Source organism: Daphnia pulicaria, chromosome 10 (genome assembly GCF_021234035.1).
Source record: "Daphnia pulicaria isolate SC F1-1A chromosome 10, SC_F0-13Bv2, whole genome shotgun sequence".
Taxonomy (NCBI): domain Eukaryota; kingdom Metazoa; phylum Arthropoda; class Branchiopoda; order Diplostraca; family Daphniidae; genus Daphnia; species Daphnia pulicaria.
The window spans coordinates 1,277,464-1,303,112 of NC_060922.1; the positions used below are offsets into that span (position 1 = coordinate 1,277,464).

At 42.4% G+C, this 25,649-nt stretch overlaps 2 protein-coding genes across 3 annotated transcripts; one reads left to right on the plus strand and one right to left on the minus strand.

The window, feature by feature from the left end:
* The first annotated feature begins 52 nt into the window (after nucleotides 1–52).
* Nucleotides 53–4,337, plus strand: LOC124314066 (serine/threonine-protein kinase 3-like). The gene is made up of 11 exons (XM_046779074.1): nucleotides 53–310; nucleotides 454–534; nucleotides 600–780; nucleotides 853–1,080; nucleotides 1,138–1,243; nucleotides 1,313–1,460; nucleotides 1,780–1,948; nucleotides 2,022–2,289; nucleotides 2,355–2,573; nucleotides 2,681–2,838; nucleotides 3,640–4,337. Exons 1-11 carry the CDS (start codon nucleotides 297–299, stop codon nucleotides 3,796–3,798), a joined length of 1,731 nt encoding a protein of 576 aa, XP_046635030.1. The 5' UTR covers nucleotides 53–296; the 3' UTR covers nucleotides 3,799–4,337.
* On the minus strand, nucleotides 4,327–14,966 carry LOC124314042. 2 transcript variants are annotated; one of them, XM_046779027.1, is made up of 8 exons: nucleotides 14,212–14,966; nucleotides 12,942–14,135; nucleotides 8,761–8,827; nucleotides 8,525–8,616; nucleotides 7,189–7,326; nucleotides 6,897–7,122; nucleotides 5,137–5,334; nucleotides 4,327–4,849 (listed from the first exon to the last, which is right to left on the minus strand). In XM_046779027.1, exons 2-8 carry the CDS (start codon nucleotides 14,070–14,072, stop codon nucleotides 4,752–4,754), a joined length of 1,950 nt encoding a protein of 649 aa, XP_046634983.1. In that variant the 5' UTR covers nucleotides 14,073–14,135; nucleotides 14,212–14,966; the 3' UTR covers nucleotides 4,327–4,751. The 2 variants fall into 2 exon arrangements, with proteins under 2 accessions (XP_046634983.1, XP_046634982.1); XM_046779026.1 differs by having other exon boundaries at nucleotides 12,942–14,966.
* Nucleotides 14,967–25,649: the final 10,683 nt, after the last annotated feature.

The window sequence follows — 25,649 nt, forward strand, 5'->3', positions numbered from 1 at the left end:
AAAGAAATGAAAATTCACAATCAGCCGTGAGTAACAAATCGGCACAAACGGGCGTGAACGCATAAGTGTCCCAGCATCTGACTCCACCTAGCGGCAAAATGTCTAGCGTGTGTTGATATTGTATTTGACAAGTGCTGGAGTGTTACATATGGCGGCGTATTGGTAGTCACCGAAAGATAAATATAAAGTTTCATCGTTAAGCCAAAGGATTCTGATTCATACAGAGATGTTGCTTTAGTTTTGAAAGAATCTTCAAATTATAATTGTTCCCTTCAGAACCTTAAAATTAACAGAAAATGTCTTCCAAAAAGTAAGTTGTGAATCCATGATCTTTTTCTGCAGTATTGAATTTTCATATTAAACTTCTCGTTGAAGTGTATGTGAAAGGTCAAATTTATTAAATATTCATACATTAGAATGAAGTTCTACATATTTTTTTTTGTCATTTTGCAGCGAATTAAAGAAACTGTCTGAGGAGAGTTTGACGAGACAGCCAGAAGAAGTTTTTGATATAATATGCAAATTGGGAGAAGGGTAAGATACAATTGTGATATTAAAAAAATTACAAGTACTTATACTTCTTCCTTTTATACTGACAGATCATATGGCAGTGTTTATAAAGCCCTGCATAAAGAGTCAGGGCAAGTTTTGGCGATCAAACAGGTTCCAGTGGATACAGACCTGCAAGAAATTATAAAAGAAATCTCTATTATGCAGCAATGTGACTCTCCTTATGTAGTAAAATATTATGGGTCATATTTCAAAAATACAGATCTTTGGGTAAGTACTGATCAAAATAAATTCCCCAAACTAGTAACTAAATTAGGTTTATTCTCATCCTGGCTTGGACAGATTGTAATGGAGTATTGTGGCGCTGGATCAGTATCTGACATCATGAGGTTAAGAAAAAAAACTTTGTCTGAGGTTGAAATTGCCACCGTTTTATTGGACACCCTTCGAGGATTAGAGTACCTGCATTTGAGAAGAAAAATCCATCGAGACATTAAAGCTGGAAACATTCTCTTAAACTCGGAGGGACATGCCAAATTGGCCGATTTTGGAGTAGCGGGCCAATTAACGGTATAATTATGCACAAGTTATGGTTATGCTGAATTCAAATTTCAAACAACCTTATAGGATACTATGGCTAAAAGAAATACGGTCATCGGTACACCTTTCTGGATGGCCCCTGAAGTGATCCAAGAAATTGGTTACGATTGCGTGGCCGATATTTGGAGTTTAGGTGGGTCTAATTGGTTTTAAAAATTCAATTTCCCACTCGTGAAGGAATCTTCCCATTCTTAATTTAAAGGTATCACGGCTTTGGAGATGGCTGAAGGTAAACCGCCTTATGGAGATATTCATCCGATGCGAGCAATATTCATGATTCCAACTAAGCCCCCACCGTCTTTCCGAGAGCCAGATCAGTGGTCCCCCGAATTCATAGACTTCGTCTCCAGGTACTCGATCATGCAAAATGAAATGAGAATCAAATTTTTTGTAGTCCTCCTTACAATGCTTTATATGGAGTCGTTCGTTAGTGTTTACGGGTTTCTCTTGAATAATTTTCATTTCATTAATATGTCGTGACGTGGTATGAAATATGCATTGTCCCTGTGGGCTGATTGAGGAATGAGAAATCAAGCAAGCCTGCATGATGCTAATTATTTATTAACTGGTTGTGTGTCTGAGAGAAAGTATCACTTTCGCTATCTCGCCTGGAAATATTGTGACAGCTGAGATAAAAATGAAGCTGTGTTTTTTATTTCTTTTTTCTAGGTGCCTTGTCAAAAATCCGGACGAACGTGCTACAGCTACCGAACTCCTTCAAAATGAATTCATTGGAATGGCTCAACCGGCTTCCATTCTTAGCCAAATGATAGCTGAAGCCAAAGAAATACGAGAGAATTTGGTGTATCGGTTGAGCGGAAGAAACTTAGTAGAGTCGGTGAGTTTGCCGGATTGACCGCAGGCTTCTGTTCCCATCCTCTTTTAACCCCCCTGTACTATCGGTTACACAGGATGACGACGAACCCGACAGTGGAACTATGATCAACGCTTCAGCCAACGACAGGACGCTAGTGCCCTCGCAGGATTTTTACGACGGAACTATGATTGGAAGTAGAACCAGCGAGGGTACGATGATCGAACATTGTACCGGAACTCTAGTACCTCACGGCCGGACAAGTGGCCGAACAATGACTGATGACGATGACCTCGCCGATAACTTAGGCACAATGGTCATTAATACCGACGAGGAGGAAGAAGACGCTGATTCGACAATGAAGAGTAGTTAACCACAGAGTTGTGATTTATGGCGGAATTCTAAATTGATGACTTGTTTGCTGATCTAGGACACCAAACTTCGGATGGTCAGGCGAATAAGAGCAAATATCGTCCTTTGTTTCTTGATCATTTTGAAAAGAAGGATGCTGAGAAGCTCTCTGTGGATGGTGGTCCTCCCGCACCAGTTTCACCGGCTTCTACCGTCGCCCAGCCCATTCCCATGACGCCGGAAGAACAAAAACGATTCGAAAGCAACTTGCAGCGCCAGCTGAATCAAATTTCGGCGGGTAAAAAAATTCGGATCTCCTCTTTTTTCTCTTCTTCTTCTTTTTGCCCTTTATAATTGAGAGAGAGGCGGAAATTAAATTCCTGACTGCATTCTCGATTGGCACAGGCTCGACGGTTGGCGTGATAGCACGAACAGTAATGTCGGCACCCAGTCAAGAACCGGCTCCAGTAGCTGTTATCCCGCCATCGATTCTTGGCGCCAATGCCCATCCGGAAAATCCCGTTAAAATGCAACGGCCTTTCATGGACGGAGATTTCGAATTCGTAAGTTGCGTATTGCTTTCGTCCTCTTCTCCTTTCACTTCATATCAACTGATCAAATCTCGATGATAGAGTAAGAAAGGAAAATCGAAAAAGGGAAAACAAATAAGAGGAGCTGGAAAGCTTGTATGTTTATTTTTATTTTCTTTATTTTTTGTCTTGGAGCGTTTCGAAAAGAAATAGCTGCGTGAGCAATCTTAACAATCACCCTCGCTGCTCCTTCTTGACACCGGATACCTCCTCAGCTGCGCCATTGCCCCTGTACACATTCCTGAGTTGCCCATTTTATGTTGTTTCTGGTCTGTTTCATGCGCAAGTTGTAGCGGGTTTTCAAGTGCTCGTATGGGACATCGGAGATGGTTTTGAGAGAAGTGATATCCGTTTTTCCATTTCGTCAATTTTCTTGAATTGCACGATGCACAATACCTGGTAAATGTAGAGTGTTTCTACTCGCCCGTTTAGAGTTCTCGTTGGTCCCTCTTCAAATTTGACAAGTTTGAAAGGAGATAGTATTTCTCTTTTGTCCTCAAGTCCTCAAGAAAACTAGTTTTCAGACCTTCATTTTGCACTGTAACATTCAAATATGGGGTTGATTTCAATGGGGCCTTAAGTAGGGTGGGAAAATAATGTTACGCCACCTCCTTATTAGAGTGAGAACTGAGAGAAATGGAGAGGGACCACGGGGGGTATTCGGGGTAGTTAGGAAATGTGAGCGCCCCGTTCCCATGCAGAGATTCTGATGAAGTTGAATTCTTGTCTAATCGGATCATCATTTCAATTCCTGTAATGTATTGATGATTGCAGCTCAAGTTCCTGAGCTTCGAAGAACTTCAGCAGAGAATGTCAAACCTGGACTCGGAGATGGAGCGCGAGATTACTGACTTGCGTCGACGCTACCACGCCAAACGCCAGCCGATTCAGGATGCCATCGATCAGAAAAAGAAGCGCCAACAAAACTTCTGAGTCCCGACGTCTCGTCATCATCATCACCAGGCCAACGACCGTTTCCTAGCTTGTAATCTTGTAATGCGCTTTGTCTCGTGACCAAGTATTCCTCTCACTCTCTGACCGATTGCATGCCAACTGCAAAGTCGAAGGAGAGAAAACAAAAACACACAAAAACTTGGCCTAATTGGGGCCGAGTTCCAATAGTAACGAGTCATTGTCGAATGCCTTTGTGTGTGTGAACGTGTGTACGTCTCTCTCTCTCTCTGTGTGAGTCCTTGTCATAACGTGCAATTTTTCTCCTTATCCCCCACTTCTTTGACGATCGTGACTTCTTTAAAACGAAATCGAGGGATTTTTTCACTTCAAATTCCTTTACAGGTGCCATCGGTTGTATTTTTTTTTCTCTCTTGTGTTGGGTTTAATTACCTCGGTAAAAAGCCATTATTTACAACAGGTCTCAAAAAAACAGATCTTTTGTGCTGTCTTAAAAATTTCTTTTTTGTTTGTATTTTGTTATGATTTAGTAGCAATTGAAATTACACGTCAAAATGATACAGAGTGTATTATTATTATTTAACGATTCACATCTCGTCACAAACGGAATGACTTGACCAAACTGTTTTTATATAAGGTTAAAAAAAAGGGGCGAGTGTTTTGTTTTTTTTTAAATGAAGAGAATTATTAGTTTTGTTTTTCCGAAAAGACGTAGAAGGGCCGCACATCGCTTTTTTTTTCTTTTAAAAGAGGCTCCTATATGACTAGACACAACATATTCAGATTGGATGATAATGATGATTATTCATATTTTTTTTGTTTTTTGTTTTCTGTTGACGACTTTAAAATCGGATAAGCGGATAGATATATAAACATGACGCGGCTTCCACAAGCTGGATCGTTTCGAATCGTAAGTTTTCATCTTAAGACTCAATATTATTGATTTGTTTTGGTTTTTGTTGTCAGATTTCCTTTCACACTTGAGTGACGTGATTGCTGGGGTAGTAGGACCTCCGTTTGGCTTCCCTCTCTGCTTTGGAGACCCGGGACCGGTCGAAGCTCACCGATCGTTCTACATAACACAAAGAGAAACAAAATCAGGATTCGAGCGGCTGATTTTGGGGGGCGGAGAAAATGAGAAATCGACTGGGAAAGTTGAAACAAATAAAACGTGATGACAAGAATAAAATGTTGCTGTCTATACAGGTGTTTTAAGAAAACTTTAAGCCGTTGATCACTGGTGCAAGACTTTGCTTCTTTTATGCTCTTTTTTCATTATGACTCCCAAATTATTTGTTGAAAAGCCGTTAATTCATCGTTACAAGAAAAGAAAGATGGTCACATCTTTGTGATACTAACCTCGATAGGGGACTGGAACGGGTGGACCCGGTACTGGCGGTGGCGGAGTACAAGACGCCACCTGAGCCGGAACGGCGCTATAGTTTCCTAAACTCTGGGGTTCGGCTGTTAATACTCCAACGTTATTCAGCCCATTGTCTGAATTATCTGAAGCACTGCCGCTGGTCGCTGTCAATTTAACTTCGTGGTCGACCATCACTGCACACGATCCAATCAAAGCCGCACATAAATAATAAAGAAAAAAAAAAATTGAAGAAGAAAAACATTTTTAATAAAAATTCTTTTATGGAAAAAGGGAGGACAAGGAAATACGAGAATGCATTGAAACTTTGGAAAGTCGAAGCCGTTAAAACTTTTTTAATATTGTTGCGGTTTCATTCTTCCCCAGACATTTTTTTTAGTATTATTTTCTTCCACGCTTGGCATATCTCACCCAACACCCAGAAAAATGTGACGCACTATTCTTGACTTGGCCATTCCCAACGTCTCAAGTGGCCCATTTTTTAAATCAGCAAGATCGTAAAAAATTGCATAATTCTTTATCTCAATTCCGGCTATCTTCTTCCCGGATCCCAACTGAATGGACGACTTTGACGACAACGTTATTCGAAACTGTCGATGTAATTTTCCTTTTTAGTGCGACTTTTTTTTTATCAGTGTACTACATAATTTTGGCGAGTCCGTGTCATTTTTCTTTATAGTAACTGTTATTGCGTTTTTTTAAAATAGATTCATATTTTACGATTTCCCATTTCTTTAAGTTTTTTAAAAAGGTGGAAAACAAATGTTCCTATTGTCCTGCCAAAAAGTCCCGGACATTGAACACAATTTAGGGATTTCGAAAAACGAAATAAAAACAAGGAAAACGTATATGAAAGTTAAGCACCGGTGTGCAGTATAGTATAACTCTGAAACCGCTTATTTGCAACGTCGGGCATTAAAGGAACGTGACCGTTGGGGCGCACACGGTGGTGTTTAAGGCTTACGATGTTTTATTGATCACGGACAGTTGGACACGTGATGAAGTGTGTGACCATGGTCAGTACAACATGGGGAAGAAATTGGATTTTGTTGATTCACTTATTGCCTTGCGTCGTCCTGAACGAACCATTGAGTACGAACCCAACGTAGCCAGTGATTTCTAGACGTCTAACGCAATCAACCAGTAAAAGTGGTCATTGTTTAGCATTTCTACGACTGTCGTGACACGATTAAGAACCCCCCCCCCCCCAAAAAAAAAAAAGTTTTCCTTAGGTTTATAGTTGAAAATCACGGGGAAAAAAGCTCACGTGATAAATACATGCGATGAACGATTCAGCTGACTTTGATTGAGAAGCACTCCACCCTGGCTGTGCTAGATAAGTGCGTAAAATGTGCCTGGACTTGAATTTCTTGCCCGGCGGAGAGACACACACGACCTTTACCTACTTCAGTTTACCAGCTTTGCCTTGATTGGGAAACCAGAATGGACGACGACACCATAAAACAAAAATTCGACCGTACAAAGTGACGGTGTCAGGTGTCTTAGTGAGTCAGCAGCAGGGCAGGTATATAATGGCCTACAGACTTTCTGATACTGGACTTTTGGCTGGGCACGTTATTATAACCCATTAACCAGAGTGGGTAGGGCGAATAATGGTGGAGGCACGTCGTATAGGAAAGACATTAAAGCTGGGATCTTGGATGGAATTACGAATGAGGTGCTTTCGGCATTTATCTCTTGTTTTCCTTGTTATGGATGTTAGAAATGAGGTACTTACGAGAGAATCGATTGTTTGTCCTGCCGTTCTCCCTCGCTGCCAGACTCCGATCGCGACAGACGGACTGGGCCGGAGCAGGTCGTTGTTGTTGTTGCTGTTGTTGTTTCTGTTGTTGTGGCGGTGGTTGCTGAGGAATGGACATGGCCAATGACGTGAAAGTTTCAGATCTTCCCCGTTGGTCCATTAACAATGTCTGGCGTCGCCCGATGGTTTCTTTGACGCAACACTGCAACGTGACAAATCGTTATTGACACTGACGGACAGGGAGACAGCCAGCCAGAAAAAATCAAACCTGCAAGTCGTCGAACCATCCGTTGAGATCCATCGAGGTCTTGACCAAAAGGCGGCCCTCTTTGGCCAGCGTTAAGCATACAATAGCTGTTCCCCTCTTGTCCAGCCATTGGACGGCAATCACCTCGGCCAAGTTCACCTGTTAAAAAAAAAGACGAGGGAAATGTCACCAAACAGGTTCGAGTTACACAAAAGGCATCTCCTTGGACCAACAAAAGAATTTCTGTCTTTTCTTTTTTGACAGTAAATTCTCCACCAAAATGTCTTGCCCATTCTTTTGTCTTCCCCTCTCTCTCACCCTCCATCTGTGTGTGTATATGTTCGGATGAGCAGTATATATATGATGACTATAGAAGAACAATAATAGTTAACTGGAATTGGGAATCACAAAGGAGGGAGACGAGAATGCGGAGGTCATTCCGGACGCCCTCAAAGCAAACACTCATTTCCCTCCCCTAGTGTTCCCTCATTTCTCCCTTTTCTTTTTTTTTAAAGCTCTTTGACTCGCATCCGGGGGGTTGTTACACATGTACACTCTACAAGAGCCCAACCATGGGAAACGGCGCTACGTGCTTGTAAAAATGCGACCAAATATCGCCATGGCGACGCATTCAAACGCCATCAAGAGATATTGGAAACCCACTCCCGTTTCTTCATGAATTAAAAATGAAACTTTTGACTGCGTTACAGCAGCACTCTGGGCGTGTGTTTTTGTGTGTACATGTGGCGCCGATTTCTCGTCGACTATGAACAACCGCCATTGGGAAAAGTCGGTCTTTCTTCTTTGAGCTGTTTACGACACGCGTCGGAACCCCTTGAGTAGTCGCCTCGACTGATTCGCTCACCAGCTTTTGAAAAAACTCTGTACTGGGTACGACGCGTTTCGGGATGGCATTTATCTAATTCAGTTTGTGACGTCGTTAAACAACAACAAGCAAAATGAAAGGAAAAAAGAAAATACTGGGCTGATCGCTCTAAACTTTCTTCTTAACTACTAACTACTCCAAAGTTCAAGGCAGCAGCAGAAGATTCGTTCACGTTGACGAGAACTGCTGGCTGGCTCACTAACGACCCTCTCACTCTTTTCTCCCGTCCGTCTTAACTTACAAGCGTCCATTTTCGGCAATATAACGATAGGAACCCGAGCAGATATTCAAATGTTTCGTTTTTCTTTTTCTCGGGATGTTTTCGGGTTTCAATTACTCAAACAGCTGAAGGGGCACTCTCTTGATTTTAAGTTCCTACATTTCCAAGTCACCCACTAATGTATTCCCGAGTTCTTCTATTTCTCTCTCTCTCTCTCTTCTTCCCCATTGTTTTTTTGTGTTTTGTCGTACCTTGAACAAGAAGTTGCCCATTTGAGTCAAACTGGCTTCGGAGCCTTTCTTGAAGCAGTGCAAGTAGTTGCGGGTCAGGATACAAAATCGTTCTGTAGAAGAAAAAGAAAAAAACGACAACAAAGACAGAGTGCAACGATTATTCAAATGATGAACGACGAACAAAAGAAGTGCTTATTTTACGCTTCAACATATTTCTTTTTTCATTTTTTTTTGTTAGTGTTGAAATAGTTTACCGTGATAACGGGAGAAGAGACGATCTCGCATGACCCACAGCAATCCTTTGCGCACCATGGAAGACTCCTGCAAAACCAAAAATATTTTCAATTAATAAAAACGCGTGGAAGATTCACGTCTCATAAATAAGGCTTTTTATGTTTGATATGGTAAAACACACACAACAAATAGAGAGTCGAAAAGAAGAAGGAGAGAGAGTCAAGGGCGACGATTCCAGAGAGACCCGCGATGGCCTTTTGAAAACAAAATAGAAAGGCGGACGGAGCGCGGAGGAGTCGGCTGGCGATTAGGTTCAGCACCGGTTTGATCCCGACCGGTTTACCAGATTGTTATATCGCTATTGTTGTTTTGTGTCTGTGTTGTATTTCTTCCATAATTTACAACACTTCACGTAGCAGACCAAATAGGAACTAATAAGCGGGTTACCGCAGATATCAATTTTAAGGTTCAAAATTTTGTTTTCTTTTTCATCCTAGTTGTAAAATTTCGTTTTTCCAGTGAAATCTAAAAATCACCAGAAAAGAAAAGGGAAAAGAGATTTTTTCGGGAAAGTGGCGAAGGGGGGTCTTCATCTTCGCGCCCACAATTAATGAACGTTCGGAGCTCTCCTCCTTGCGCTCCTTTTCCAGCAATCAGATATAAACGTGTAGACGCTCGTTTACAACGATGTGGCAAGGTAAAGAAGAAACAAAAAAAACAACTAGCGATCGATTGCTGATTGTCGTGGAGAATGTTCCAAACAAGGGCGTGTTAGGTCGACGTCACTCGATGCTACATTCGCACAGACGAGGTACGAAGTCAGAAAATAATAATAATAATAATAATCAGATGCGCTCGCAAGTGAAAGTATCTTTTCATTCGACTACTATTTTATATAATCCCCAACGACCTGAAAAAAGGGGGGAATCAGCATCATCTAGCCGTGTCGCATTTTTTCTTTTATAGCGATCGTGAAGGCGAAAAAATATTAGAGAGGAACGAAAGTGGCGAGGAATCCAAGAAAGAGAAACGTGTCGTTTGGCGTGAGCTGCTCGCACTCGCGCGTAGACGATGCGAGACAAACCGACACGAAAAGTTTTCACAAAGCTCATTTCTTTTTTACTTTTTTTTCCTTTTCCAGCAGGATATGTGTGTGTGTGTGTGCAAAGGGGGATAATAATCATCTATCGCCGGAGATTGTGCACGGTTGACGTGAAACGAGCGTGACTTTGAGAGAGACCTGACACGAAATTGGGCAAAACAGAAATCCACTTCATCTTGGCGAGATGTTCACACTCTTCGGTAGATCAAAACTCCTCCTCCTTCTTTACAACAAAAGTTGTTTTGTTGTTAAAATATAAAAAAGTGTCGAGGTGAACAAAAAACAAAATTTGGTTGAGCTCGTAATTGTTCATCATTTTTTCTCTCCGGTGCGTGTGGTGCGATTAGCCAATCAACCCTGTGAATGCGTGCAAGAGGTGCAGCAGCAGCAGACTACGGTGTGCTCCTATCTTTTTCATAATCATTATCACATCTTTTCTCGTTGTCGAGATCATTCCGTCTCTCCGAGGGGAGAGGCCCATTGCCAGTTGCGCAATTACGCCGTGGAGCCTCCAAAATAAAACTCGAGAAGAAGGAGGAGGATAAATCTTCATTTTCGGCCTTGGTAGGGGTCAAGGGGTGTAAAACGAGCTCGTTCGATGATCGCTATGATCCCCACACGAACACACACACTCACAAAAGAACGAGCTGCACCCACTAAAAAATATCCCGCAGTCTTACTAGATATACATCCAGTGAATGTGTGAACCTCAACTCGCCCCCCTCTACTTCTTCGCCTGCATCCAACAGGATTTATTTGGTTGCGTTCAATGCACAAGAGGTTTCACATTATGTTGATTGCAGCATTCGTTGTAGTTAGTAAATCGTCGGGCACTGCGGCACTCGAGAGGAGAGAAAGAGAAAACGAGGACCGGAAAAAGCTGTGGCTTTCCTTTCTCTCGTGTCGCAGCCACGTGAAATCAACGAAAGAAAAAACAATTGGGAAAACACGAAAAACCCAAAAATCCTGGAAGCTGAGCGGATATTTCAATGGAATCCTCTCTATCGCGGTCTGCGCGCATTATAATAATGCAACCTGGAACCGCAACAGCGACAACAACACAAACAACAATTGGAAAGAGTTTTTTGAACAAAAAATTCGACCGCAACAATTGTAACCGTGTCGAATGTTTCCCCTCGTTCCACCGCTAGGGAAAAAAAAACAAAATTAAAAAACGCGAGTTTCGGGAAATTTGATCAACACGGTCGGCGCAAATGATCTTTTCTCTTTCATTTTAATTTTTCCCCTCTTCTTCTTCTCTTCTACAGAGGTCAATGCTATTATGACGTCCATAATTCTCTCTTTCTCTCTACATCCAAGTTTGGCATAGGGTTTGAATAATTCAGTGCGGGAATGAAAAGAGACTCTACGCACGAACGAAGAAAAGAGAGAGAGAAAACGGGCTGGAAATCGATTGGAACATGGCTCATAAAGCTCTAAATCGAATCCTTCAACTTTCAAACAAAAATCGTAGAGGGAAGAAGAAAGAAACGAGAATGAAAGCGACCAGCGGGTGGTTCGACGACGACGTATACTATATCTTTCTTCTCCGGAATGTTTTTTTCTCTCTCTTCCAAGGTTGGAATCTTTTTCTCCCTCTTCTTCTTCTTGTTCAAAAGGATAACGCCTTTTATGGAGAAACTGATAAAGTAGCGGCTGGAACTAACGCCGCGCGCGCGCTAAGGTCTCTCTCGCTTGTGCTGCGCTCCACCAGGTCCATCGTCGGTGGACACACCGTGTTGTTTTATTTTATTTTATCTCGGCAGAACATCAAGACTTTTTCCCGTTAAAAGAATTGAAAATGTGGAGGGGGGCGAATGGAAGAATAGAAACAATCATCATCGAAACCGGCTGTATCAAAAGTATATTACCCTACAACTGCTACTACTACCTGGGCGTGTGTGTGTGTGTATGTATATAGTTTCCATAGTCACGGGGTCGAGCATTCCCCACAATTTTTAGAACTTTGTGTGACTCTCGTAGTGCGTCCATAAATATTAGAGTGCGCAATTGGCTTGGCACGCCGGCCAGCACAGTCTATATCGACGCGTGTATGTATATAACGACACAACAATAGTTTCCGCATCCATGGCAACCAGTGAAATAAACACAAAAAGCAGAGGCAATAAAAGAAATTCCCCCCCCCCCCGTGTGGGAGGGTTTGAGGTGATCGCATTTTATTTTTCTCTGCCAGAATAAGAAAAATCTTTTTAACTTCGACCCCGACTTGTTTGGGCACGCCGTAAACACGGGAAAGCATTTCGAAAATCATCGCTCACGTAAAACGGACAAGATTAAAAAGAAAAAGAAATAAAAGCTTCGATTCTTTCGGGAAAATAGGATATCCATCACGGCCGCATGTTTTCCTTTTGGGAAGTTGCTGTGAGTGTCTGCGAAGAGTGACGACTGTCTCGGCCGCGTTTTGTTTGTGTGTGGCCGATCGACTCACGCTGCTGGCCGGGATAATCGATTCAGACTTTTGGTCTACACGTCCGTGTAGGGAAAAAAAAACGAACGATGAACGGGCGGCACCGTGAGTCGAAAACACCCAACACCTGGCCCGTTCAGTCTTCTTCTTCTACTCTACACTAACACCCCTCTAAAAATAACCCCGGACTTGTACCACACCACCGAGTGGTATCAGTTTCCCTATGTCGTTTTCCCATTTCTTGTTTTATTTTTTAATGACGGGCGGAACCGGATCGGGACGTGCCAACATGCGACTTTCCAACCTCCCCTACGTTTCCAACCCCGACGACGACGACCAAGAGAAAACAAAAGATTTCTTTTGTGTTCAATGTTCAAGATGCAGAAAACTCTTTTTTAGAAAAAGAAAAACGTATGTGTTCAAACACCAAATGAATTCTTATCATGCCTCCCCAGTCTTTTCTAGTTGGTACCTCACTGTATAAATAAAATATCTTTTTTTCTCCCCCTTGCTCTCGTTATCTATCCGTGTTGTACTTGGCACAACCATCTGGCTATAGGCTACTACCCCATTTTGGGTTGGTTGGCCGAAAAAAATTGGGGTTTCCATAGAGAGGGGGGAGGATTGTGTCGTAGTTAAAAGAAGGGAGAGAAAAAATATGATGAGCATACCTCTGGTTTGGAGTTGATTTCACGGTGCTGGGGTTCGGTGGCCGCTGTGGGCGACGGAAGGAAGGTCCAGTCGGTTTTGACGGCATTGGGTCCCGGAGTACTGGCGTTGGGCATCGGAGTACCAGCAGCTGCGGGTTTCCGGCTCGCATGAACTACTTCCGCCGACGTTTTGCCAGTTGAACCTGCCGACGATGATGAAGATGACGAAGGGAAACCACGTGCGTTTGTTGCTGATCCACGTCCGGAACCGTGCCGGACCATGGGTGGGTTGGCTGTTTGCCCCGGATGAGGCTGTTGTTGTTGTTGTTGCGAGTCTCCTCTGCCGTTGCCGTTGCTGCTGCCATCGAGCATTTCCGGCTGGATCGCGTAGCTCTGGATGAGTTTGTAATCGTTGGATTGGTTCTGATTGATGGCCTGGTACAAGTCCATAACCGGATGGATCAACCCCGTTTGGTCCACAGTTTTAGTGCTTCCAGCCATTCCGCTCTCCCGTTCGGCCGTCGAATGGGCAGAAGAGCCGTCCGGATTTCCGTACTCGGATCGATCCTGGATCTGCAAGTCAACCACATTTGTTGTTGTATTTCCATTGGAAATCGGGAGAATGGTGGTCAAATCAGTTGGCTGATGATTGACGGCCAAGGCAGCCCGAATGGGATTGGGGTGATGGATGCGGATGTAGTCAACACCTTTGGCCATGGTGCCGTTCGGGTGGCGATTGGACGAACTGTGATCCCGACGCTCTCGTGTGCCGGCCAGAGCTGCAGAGTTCAAGTTGGACACGCTCCTTTGTCGGAGTCTGGAGCGCGAGACGGCCTTTAGATCGCCATTGGCATTCATCAACGTCTCCGGGTCGACGTAGATGTTCTCCTTAACGGCCGGCACCATAGGCACAACATGGTGTTGCATAGGCAATTCGGTCGTAAAAGACCAGGAATTACGGACAGATGAAGTGCCACCTCCGGCCCCTCCGCTCTTCATTCCTTTCTTCGTCTTACTGCTGCTGCTGCTGCTGTTGTTGTTGTGACGTTGTTCACTTTCTGGCTGCTGCTGTTGTTTCTGTCGACGGAAGACGACATTGCCTCCTGACGGTTGGACAACTGTGTCACTGGGCCCGTTATTGTTCAACAACATGTTGATTTAATTTGTTTGGATTTATATATTTTATCAAGTGTGTGTTTTTGAGCCTCCACTTCCCTTGGCAAGGACACACACAAGAGAGATAAGAGGGATATATATATCAAGTGGGAATATTGGGAAAGAAAACAGATACCTTCTTCCTTTCGTCTTTTCTCTTTCTCTCTCTGGGGCTTGTGCCGAAAAAATCTTTTATGTGTCACTCACTCCAACAATGTTTTTCTCAAGAACACACACACACACACACAAGGAATATAAGCGGAAAGGCCAGAACAGTCCAACAGTCGACTGAACATTCGACGAGTTCTTTCTTTCTTTGGCCTCTTTTGTTCCAGGGAAATTGAAAATAAACACGGCGGATGTCGACAAGTACAAGTCTGAGAGTTTGTTGGGGTAAAATGTGTGTACGGATGATGGTGGAAGTGTCTTTTGTGCAGTCACACTGCGGCTAAGATTACACAGGCACACATGGACGACACATCTATGTCTGCTGCACTCGGGTCTTCCTTGAGTAGTTGTCTAGTACTTTCACACCACGTGGCAATCGAATAACTAGTCGAACATTAGAACAAGATGCGAGTGATGTCTGTTTCCACTTGTATACGGGGTGGGGGCGTTTTTCTTTTCTTTTATTTCGCCACACACAAAAACACACAACTGTTTGCCAGCCACCACCTGTTGGCTCTGCTAAATGTTCCACACAAAATGTATTTCTAAAATAAAACGAAAGTCTGTTTTGGCCAGAAATATTCTGAATGGATCTGATAAAAACACTATAGAATAAAATGTGAAATTTCACCCCAAAAAAGTGAAAATAAAACTGTTTTATTTAGGGGAAGAGCAGCCTGGGAGAGGTCCACTCTGGACCAGCTTTGGCAGAAGACTGAAGGACTGCAGCGCAGTGAACTTTGGTTTTGCTCCGCCGACGTGTAGTTGGCGCTTCTCCCGCAAGGGATGGCGCTGTGGCCGATTCTTTTGTCTCTGTCGCATCCCCCCCCCCCCACCCAAAAAGAGCTGAGAATGACGGCATTGACGGAGAACGAAGAAAAGCTATCAAATCGAAACAAGAAAATAAAGGAGGTAAATTCAACGGAAATTTCGTTTGAATCATCCTTGGAATAAAAAAGTCGCCCATTTCAAACCAGCTGAATGAAGCCCACGCGCGCAGACACCACGCATTTTACGATCTATTACATCAGGCCATTTGTTGGCCATTTCGCCATATCCCTGCAATATCTGCACAGACCAAAAAACAGCGGGAGTTTTCAAAAACATTCAACAGCCCGTAATGGCGTGTGGGGGGGTTCGGGTGCCAAAAGACATTCCAAGTTACGGCGAACGCGTGAAAGAGCCTCACAGCTCAGAGACGAGATGGTTGCCAAAGCCAAAACTGATTTTTTTTGTTTTTTTTCTCGCGTTGAATACACACATACACATTCATCCTGCAAGTGGGTTAATCACTGAAATCGTATGCACAACTCTTTTGATTTTTTCCAAGAATGGAAGTAGCCCTCCTATAGATGCCAATGCGAAGCCGAGTTGGATAGGAAAAGTAGGCGTACTTCGTCTACAGGCAAGAAGCCCGACGAAGGTTTGCGGTAGCTGAGCTTCACTTTCGCTACTACTACTACAAAGTTAGATAGCCACTTTCCATCAGTGCCTTTCTCTCTCGGAGCTCTTCTTTTGTTTTGTAAATGTCAAAATAGAAAAGAAGGAAGACATATTAAAGAGTCATGATGAAGCCAGGGTCTTTGGGTGGGCCTCAAAGGAAGAAATGAATGTTGCCCTTTGCGCCTTTTTCTTTACCCCGGTGATGGTCGTCGTCGTTCGTCGTTGGCTGGCGTCTAAGCTAAAGCGCAGCACGGCTTCTTCTCCCAGTCTTTTTTCTTTCTTTTTTAATAATGACACACGCAACACACGCGCAGACGAAGAGCAGCAGCAGCCAAGAAATGACAAGACGCAACATCCTCCGATGGCGACGACGACGTCTTCAATTGCCTTGGAAAAACGGAGGGAGACAGCCCCCTGTTTGTCCTCAAGGCTTAGAGTAGTATACATCATAATCATGGAAATCCTTCCTTCGTTTATGATCAACCCGGCTAGTATAGTATAACAATTGAAATGATGAAGAGAGAGAGACCAAGGTCCTTTTTCCGTCTTCTTCTTTTTCAAAATTCCTATGAGTATATATCCCTCCCACACATTCGTGTACATGCGCAGTTATACATATATACAAGGAGAGAGAGAGAGAGAAAAAAAAACAACTATGTATAAGCTTGTTTTTCTTTTGGCTGATAATATATTATAGCGGGTTCTCAACTTACGTAAGACTCCGGAGGGGCTGCGTGGGATTTGAAGAAAATAAAAATAGTAAGAAGAAGGAATCCATTTCTGTTGAGCTGATGAATAAAAACAGTAATGCACATTTCGCTTCACACACAGCAGTACAGAGTCTCTCTCTCGCAATTGATACATCGTCTGTCGTACAGTAATATATATACTGCGGGTGATTTTTTCAGGTCCTTGAAACACATTTTTCTTTCTTCGATCTCACTTTTTCTTACCCGATTCACCCCACCGGTGTCTGGCCCAGCAGCGCAGTTATGTCTGTCTATTTCTATTATTGGACTTTTTACGGGGTTCTAGATGTATGTGTATTATATCCCCAGTGTATTATTATAAGGTACGTACACACACATATGGGCGACTGAACACACTGGATTATATTAGAAACGTTTCCGAAAGATTGGAATCCAATTTCGACTGGTAAATAGGCCAAACCTTGGGGGAACCGTTTCGCTTTGGCTGTCTGTGTGTGTCTGTGTGTGTGTGTGCAGTTCACATGTAGCCGGGCGGAGAGTCTATATAGGCTACTTTTTTGTTGTTATCTCAAGTGGAAAGTTCAGTCAATCTTGATTTCGCCTATGTGTATATGTTGTGTATAATGCGCGATATATAGAAAAACTGTAGATTTCCATTTCCATAGCTTTGGGTCAAAGAGAGATTGACGATGATCCCATAACTTTGCGACAGGATACGCGTAGATTAGACCACGGTGCCTGCATCTAATTTGGCTGAATATATTTGACGCAGACACTTTATTTTTTTCTTCCTAAGGTATAATGACTTGAGAAAAAAGCTCAGCTTAGTCTTTTTCTCTCTTTAGCCCCCTCTTTTAAGGGGGGCATTCCTATATTAGAAATGTCCGAGAGAGATGTTGTTGGGAGGATAGCGATAAATCAAAGCAGCCATTTTTTGTTTCTCTTTTGGCTTTTGCTGCATGTCCACGCTGTATTTGTCCACTAGGCAAAGAAGAAAAAAAGTGTGTGGGTATACAATAATATAAGATGCAACAGCACAGGAGTGATGGTCCCCTGGAGTAGTTGGGTCGTTTTTCCGCTTGTACAGCACAACTAAATAGGAGATAGATACAAATAGATAAAGAAAGAAAATCTACTCGTTTTCTTTTATTTCTTCTTGTCCGGGGCAGGTTCGTATATAGACCCTCTTACCAAGATGAGGAGACATAAATAATGGACGATTAATGGAGACAGATAAATGCACCGCCGTTTCGACCTTTTTTCCCTTCTAGGAAAATAAAACTCGTATTATTATTACGACGGCTACTATACACAGACACACAGTTTGTGCGCATCTATTGGAGAGCCATCAAATATAAATATTGATGCCCAGTATGTGTGTGTGTGTATAAGGACGAGCGAAATAATCTGACAAACGCCAGCGGGATTTCCACCGCAACCCCAAAAAATGCCTGAGCGCTCAAAAAATAATTGACTGATGAAGAATTCAGCCCCTCTGCTGCGTCTGAAATGCTGCAATGATGATGTCGCTGGAACCGAGAAAGAAAACAAAACAAAACAAAAATCTAAAATTCCCGAGAAAACATTTTTGTGTGCACGTTTTATTTTTTATTTCAAAAGAAAATCGAAAAAATGTTTTTTAAAAAAGGGAGAAAAATTTTGTGGAGAAAAATACTACTACAACTTGTATGACGAATGATGTCGGGAGCAGGTTCCCTTGTCATTTCGTGATTGGATCCATGATTAGAATATTAGACATGGCCTTGCCGCCGGTGAAGGTGGGTTCCAATCCCCATGACAGATAACATATCACTGCTGCATCCCAGCCGGCTGCTGCTGCTTCTTCTTCTTCTTCTCCTGGTTGCGCTTGCTTCTTGCGACATCCATATTTTTCTTTTTTGCATATCCAACAAGAAAGTTACAACCGTATATACACGTGAATAAATTGCCACAGTGCCATCAAACAAAAAGATTTGAATGATGGCGCGGAAAGCGAAAAGGACGTGCGAATTTAGCTATCGCGCTATTGTCGCCCCCCTTTCCTCAATTTTGAATGTTACATCCAAACCCAAAATCAACTCATCAAGTAGAAAGTTGTTGTTGTTGTTCTCTCGCTCCTAATGCGGTGACTTTGGGAATGATGAAATAATAATAAAAAGGAAAAGAGTGGGAACGCGTAGAAAAAGGTCGTCGGTTGCGTGTCGAGTTGTTGTGGAATTTTTTCTTGTTCGGGTCTAGAGAAGGAAAAAAAGAAAATCAGAGAGGAGGTGGCGCTGTGGACGAGAGTGATGGTGGGCGGAGGCGAAAGAGCGACCGACGACCAAGACGTCGTGACGCGCGATAAATGCCCCCCCAAAGACCGGCTCTATCTACCTCCATTTCTAAACGCGGGCAGCCCCATCCATCCATCCATCCATCCAGTCCGGACAGGATGTGGCGAAAAACAAGCTCCGCGCTCACTATTACATATACACCCAGCAGCAGCAGCAGCAGTCATTTGTTTCACGGCTGTACATATCCAACTGTTGCTAATGTCTCGGCTTTTTTTTTATTTCCCAGACGCGCCAGAATTTGTTCGACTTGGACTAATAATATGACCAGCTTTTCATTTTTATTTCTTCTTCTGCCCTCCCAAAGGATCTGATAATTGGTTCATGAAAAGTCCCTTTTCTCCCTTAGCTTCTTCTTCTTCTGGCGACTGATTGCAGCTAATTCACAACAATAGCGTCTGTCTCCATCCTTTCGGAAGAGGTCGACCGAGATTTTCTTTGGAATTACAAAAGTCTACAGCTAGTAGCTCAATAAGACGGCGATGGGAACGAAAGAAAGAAAAGGTTATATTTGCCCTCTCTTTTGTGTGTGTACGATGTCTGCTGGCATGTCCAATCGTCGCTGACCTTTAACGATCTCGTCAGCAGCATCAAAACCAACTCCCTGACTGCTGCTTCTGCTGTTGAAATAGAAGAGAGAGATATCCCAGGTATCCCAGCAGGTCCCCACACAGGTATAGTTAACAGTCCGGTCATCTTCGGCCCATCTTTTCTAAATAGAAGCGCTCAAAAGTTCCTAAGAAAAAGAAAGAAAAATAAGGGCATAGATGTTTTTGTCTCTCCCTTTTGGAAAAAAAGTTATGATGTGACTCTCTCGCGGTCGGTTGCTGCCGGTCTCTTCATGCCCAATGGTCCGTCACTAAAAGAGCCATTGCCTCGGATGTCTCGTCACGTCTCGTCACATATTCCCTCCGCTTGTTCCTCTTCTATCTCCTGGCCCGTCGATGAAAACACAGCGACTCGAGAATGTGCCTACAAGACGAAGAAGAAGAAGAAGAAGAGACTAATAAGAATAAAAACGAGGAGAAGAAGCAAAAGGGAATAATAAGTTAGGATGGGGAGGACGAAAAGTCACCACAAGACTCTGCTGCTGGGCCACTCCCATCGCTGCTGTCCTTTTTCCTACCTTCAGCGGTGTATAATGGCAGCCGAGCATGACAACGGCCTTCCATATAATGAAATAACCCCCCACCATCACCTCTCTAGACGATTGCGACTATACGGTGCCTTTTTTGGGGTCCCCCCTCTCTCTCAATCCACCTGTGTATTCAGTATTATATATGTATATGGTCCTCTTCTTCTTCGCTGCTATTCTTTCGCTTCTATTGCGGTTTAGGTCAATTTAAAAATTGGCAGTACATATACAAAACATATTCATAACCGCAATATGGACTCTCTTTTCGTCTCTTTTATACATCATCCGGAGAAGAAGAGGGCCTCGGCCATCATATACCGCAGGATGAAAAACGAGAAGGTCCTACACACACACACACAAGTTGCACGAAGGAATATACTACACACACAAGTGTCTTTGGTTAGAGGGCAGGTTAGAGGCGGAAAACAAAAGACTTTTTTTCTTTTTAAGAAGAAGAAAAAGGATATAACGCACCGCGTCCATGGACAACAGCTGCTGCCGGCCGTGGAACGTTTTTTTTCCCACGCTGCTGTTGCCTCCTATCCTATCCTATCTCTCCCATTTGCCATGCAGGAGAGTGTGTATGTGTGTGTGTTTTTATTATTACCGAGCACAGCGAGAGCTCGAAAAGTCAGCTAGCACCACCCTCTTCTACTTAGAGACTTCTCTCTCTCTCTGTGTGTGTTTTCCCTCTGTTCATAAAAATAAAAGGCTGCAGCAAAGAAGAGAGAGAAACAGACTTCCTCCTGCACTACATACTATTCCTCTCCGCCATTAAATATCACAACTAATTCCATACAGCCGAGACCCTGTTTAGTCGACGATTAACTCTATGCTCCAGAGAGAGCTCCTATAAGGGTCCTTTTTCCAAGGAGTTGATTAGCGCCAGAGTTAAGTTTTTTCCTTGTGCGCTCCAGGCAAGAATCTACAAACGTGTGTAGATGGAATAATAACAATCAGATGATTACATAAAAGAGTAGAGTAGAGAGAGAAAAGGTCAAAGGAATAGAAAAAGAGGGAAGACACAACAACATCTAACAAATACAATAAGAAAGAAAGAAGAAAAATCTTATCACGTCACTTCCTGTTGTCCGACACGGCCGACTCGGCATGAGACTGTAGTGCCAGCGTGCGGGCTGCTCCTCCGCTATAGCGCGACTCCCCGTCGTCCCTCACTGTTTTTTTTTTTCTTCTGCTATGGGGTGTCGCCTCTCGTCCCTCCCACGTTGCCCGCATCTATTGCATTAATGTCTAGCAGTACCGAAAATTCCGTCGCATTCGTCAACAGCAGCAGCAGCAGCCACGACTACTGCTGGCGCTGATTTATTCTTCTTGTGCTCCACCATTCCATCTCTGTCTCAATTGAATTTTTGTTTTTCCCCCCTCTCTGTCTACGCCAAATGGAAAAAATTCCCGGTACAGGCCATGCAGTCGGGAGCGCGAGATTGGTCGAGTCTCATTCGTTGACGTAACAAGTCTCAACATATTGTTGATGTCGGTTTTTATCGCTTCCGCCCAGCAGCAGCCTAGCACTTCTTGGCCATCGGAATCTTTTTGTCTTCTCACCACCACCCCCACCGTCACTGGAAAAAAGAAAAGAAAAGAAAAGGAAGATTTGCTCGGGGGATAAACCCAATCAGTTGCCTTTGGCATGACACTTAACACGGTCTTTTGATGGCCCTCTAGTTTTATACTCCCCATAGACTGGCCTCTGCTGACTATATGGGGGTCCACATTGACGGAGAGACAAAAGAGCCGATATATGTGCACACACAATCAAAAGGGAGAGAAGACAGAAGATCAAAGCCAAACCCCCCATCACACTGTTGTTTGTTTCAGACATCAGTGTGTAGAATCCGCCTAGACTGTTTCAATAATACCGCCCGTTTTTCATGCGGCCCCCACAATAAAGCTATCGAGAATAGTTTGCCGCAAAGCTGCCGGCCCGTATTATACATAGCTCGCTATATAGCCTAATAGTACCACAATCTCCTTCGCTATAGGTACTACCTACTTAGTAGTGATCCGAATGAAAAGAATAAGAAGAAGCAGATGAAACAGATGAAGCACAGCAGCGCACCAACCGAGGCTGATTGTTGTAATCAAAGGCAAGATGCTAATGACGACCAGATAGATCTAGCTCTCTCTTTCCGGAGGGCGGACTATTTATAATATGTACTACACATGTGACCTTTTAAAATGAAAGTATATAGATGTGATAAAAAAAATTTTAAATAAAAAAACGAAGTGGTGATTATTAGACTCTCATCTTGTGCTAGAAAAATGTTGTATTTTGTTTAGAACCGTTCTGGTTTATTTGAGCCCATTATCTAAATGTTGGCGCAATCATCGAAAAACTCGCGGAGAGAGAAAAAGGCTACTACTACTGCCGGAGTTAGGCTGGGGTTATTTTACACCACTTATGTATATGTGTGTGCTCCGAAAAGCCGATTTCGTGGATGGCCAAGTTCAAAGTGGATCGGCGGCGGGCGTTGCCGTTTTCTTTTTCCAGCAGCCAACAACTATAGATATACCGGGCAGATGTTATAAGCCTTTCGCATCATAGAGAGAGAGAGAGGCCGCCGATAAGGTTTCATCTGTTTATAGTCAGCAGAGACACTGCCGACTGTTGGGGAGTCACTTGGACATCCAATACAATCATTCATCGAAATCTACACAACACAACAGCAGAGAAAGGGGCCACAGAGTCAACAACTTCCACGGCACTAGCCAAATGCGTTCGTCCTCTGTTTGGCTGCTGCTGACCCTGACATTTTCAAGCCGCAACCAAACAGATTGAATAACTACCGGGCCATCGGCTTGTATGTTTTGTAGACGACGACGACGACCCCTCTATCTGTCAATATCTTGCCAATGGCGGGTGCCCGAAAAGTCGATTCGGCTTCTCTTTCTTGTTTTAATAACATTCCCGCAGTGCAGCAGCAGCAGCTGCCCGGCTGCCCGGCCCTTCCTGAATCCCAGTTTTGTCCAATTGACTTTAGCGGTTCTCTATATTAGATACACATAAGCGGTAGTCCCTTTTGCTATCTTACCCATTTATTGATTGCCTAAAATCCATAATCAATCAATTCTCCAGGAATATCGGGATATTGCCGTGTTGTGGGACGCTCCATTGCGCCACGCTCTCTCGATAAATTGCAGTTTTGTATATTTATATATACCTGAGTGAATGATTTTTCAATCACAATTTAAAGGTTGCCTTTCCCATCCAATCTTCGTCGTTGTCATGGGATGAATACCTATCGGAACCGGGTTGCCGGGTGGAAGGATAGGCACGCAGAAATGGCTCGAGGGGGAGTCATCGACTAGCTGGCAGCCAACTTATTAAATGATCATTAATAACAGGATTTTCAAGTTGTTACGGAAAGGTAAACGACATATTTCATTTCAATTGCATGAACACGATACTTTACGTAGCGTTCTTCAGTAAAAATTAGGTATTACATAATGAAAACTGGTCAGTCGGTCCCCCGATGAGCTTGAAGTACATTATAAATATTATATAACATCCTTGAAATGATTGGCACATATAGGTTTGTTAATGTTACTTTCAATTGCTGAAGGTATAGAAGTTAGTATCTAGTTGACTTTGTGGATAAGGAGTAGGTGTCTATTTCGAATCCTAATAACAAAACACCCATTTATCCATGACTGTCAAGAACTTCCTATATTTCAATGGAAATATTTGCACTCTTATTCTCTACCTTAGAAATAAATGCAACGATGAATTGATAATGGAAAAAGTTGCTGGGATATTCAATAACACAAGTAAATGGGGCCAAATAAACTTATAGAACTGTAGTGTCTGGGCACGAACACAATGCTCATTGATTTAATATGAAATCCTGAATATCCTTTTCCCCATGTATTACCGGAAAGTATTAAGTAGCCGTTCAGCGTTCTAATTCTAGTTTCGCCATTTATCTTGTTTTTTTTCGTATTATCCGATGTTAGTCGATTTATTTAGTTTTGTATTTTTTATCCAATCTTTTATGAATATTTGCTTTTTTTTGTCGACAAATTCAATAAAAAAACTCGCAAATAAAAAAATGAGTGAATGAATTTTTTAATCATAATTTAAAGGTCGCCTTTCCCACCCAATCTTCGTCGTTGTCATGGGGGCGGCAGCTATTATGAATACCAGGCACCGGGTTGCCGAGCGGAAGGATAGGCACGCAGAGATGGCTCGAGGGGGAGTCATCGACTAGCTGGCAGCCATCTTATTAAATGTTCATAAATAACAGGATTTTCAAGTTGTTACGGAAAGGTAACGACAAATTCGGTTTCAATTGTATGAACACGATATTTTACGTAACAATCTTCAATATAAATTGGGAAATTATTATGAAAAATGGTCAGTCAGCCCCCCCCAATGAGCTTCAAGTATATTCACATTGTTAACTAACATGCTTGTAAAGTTTGGTATATATAGGTTTGTTTTGTTTTTTAAGAAGAGGCTTACTACAACTTGTCAAACGTACATGTTTCCTATTATGGTAATGGGCAGATCATATTGATTTTATTGTTGTGAACTTCGAAACCTTTCGAAAATATGTGCATTCTTATCCTTTTCGTTAGATCTAATCGCAAGGATGAACCACTATTGGAAAGACTTGCAGGGATGTTCATAATACCAGTAAATGGGTCAATATAAACCAAACCGAATTGTAGTGTCCGATTACAATTCACGAACACAATGCTCATTGAATTCATTTGAAATCTGGAATAATATTTTCCACACGTATTACCGGAAAGTGTTAAGTAGCGTTTAGCGTTCTAAATCTAGTTTTGCCAATATCTAGTTTTATCGTATTATCTCTTTTTATTAAATTTAATTATCCAATCAATTTGATTTTTTTTTAACGACAATTTCATTAAAAAACTCGACAATAAGAAATTAAGTCAATTTTCAACTCATTTTTGCAATTTAGCAAAAACATAACCTGTCCCTTGCAGATAACTTAGCAAACGACACTACGGACACATGAAAACGTCTTTCCCTTTTTTTTAAAAAAGAGAGTGCGATAAAATAGCAATAGAAATCTTTGACAACATCTACAAGGAATTAGTTTGGGCACTTCACAGTGGACATTCTCCTGTTTTTAATTTTGTAAATCCAAGTGGGAATTATTTTTTAGTGTAAATTGATGACAGAGGCAGACAGTTTCCGACTTTAGCTGGGAGCCATCTTATTAAATGTTCATTAATAACAGAATTTTCAAGTTGTTGTAGAAAGGTCAACGACAGATTTCGTTTAAATTGTATGAACACGATACTTTACGTAACTTTCTTCAATAAAAATTTTGTATTTCATTATGTGAACTGGTCAGTCAGTTCCCCAATGAGCTTCAAGTATATTCACATTGTTATATAACATGCTTGAAATGTTTGGCACATATAGGTGTGTTAATGTTGTTCTAAATTGTGAAAGAAATAGAAATTGCAGACAAACATAGGTTAGAGTATACTACCAATCTTAAGAATGCATCACCGATATCTTTGATGTTGGATTCCTCAAGGAAATGAAACCAACATTATTCATAAATTGTCATGGAATTTTCTAACCTTCAACCCACTCAAAATAAATTATGAAATTATAGGCACTCTTGTTCTCTACGTTATAATTAATATCAAAGATGAATAACTTAGAGAAAGACTTGCTGGGACGTTCGGAAGTAAACGGGTCCAAATAAACGAATAGAACTGTAGTATCTGGGTATGAACAGTATTGAACACAATGCTCATTGAATTAAAATGAAATCCTGAA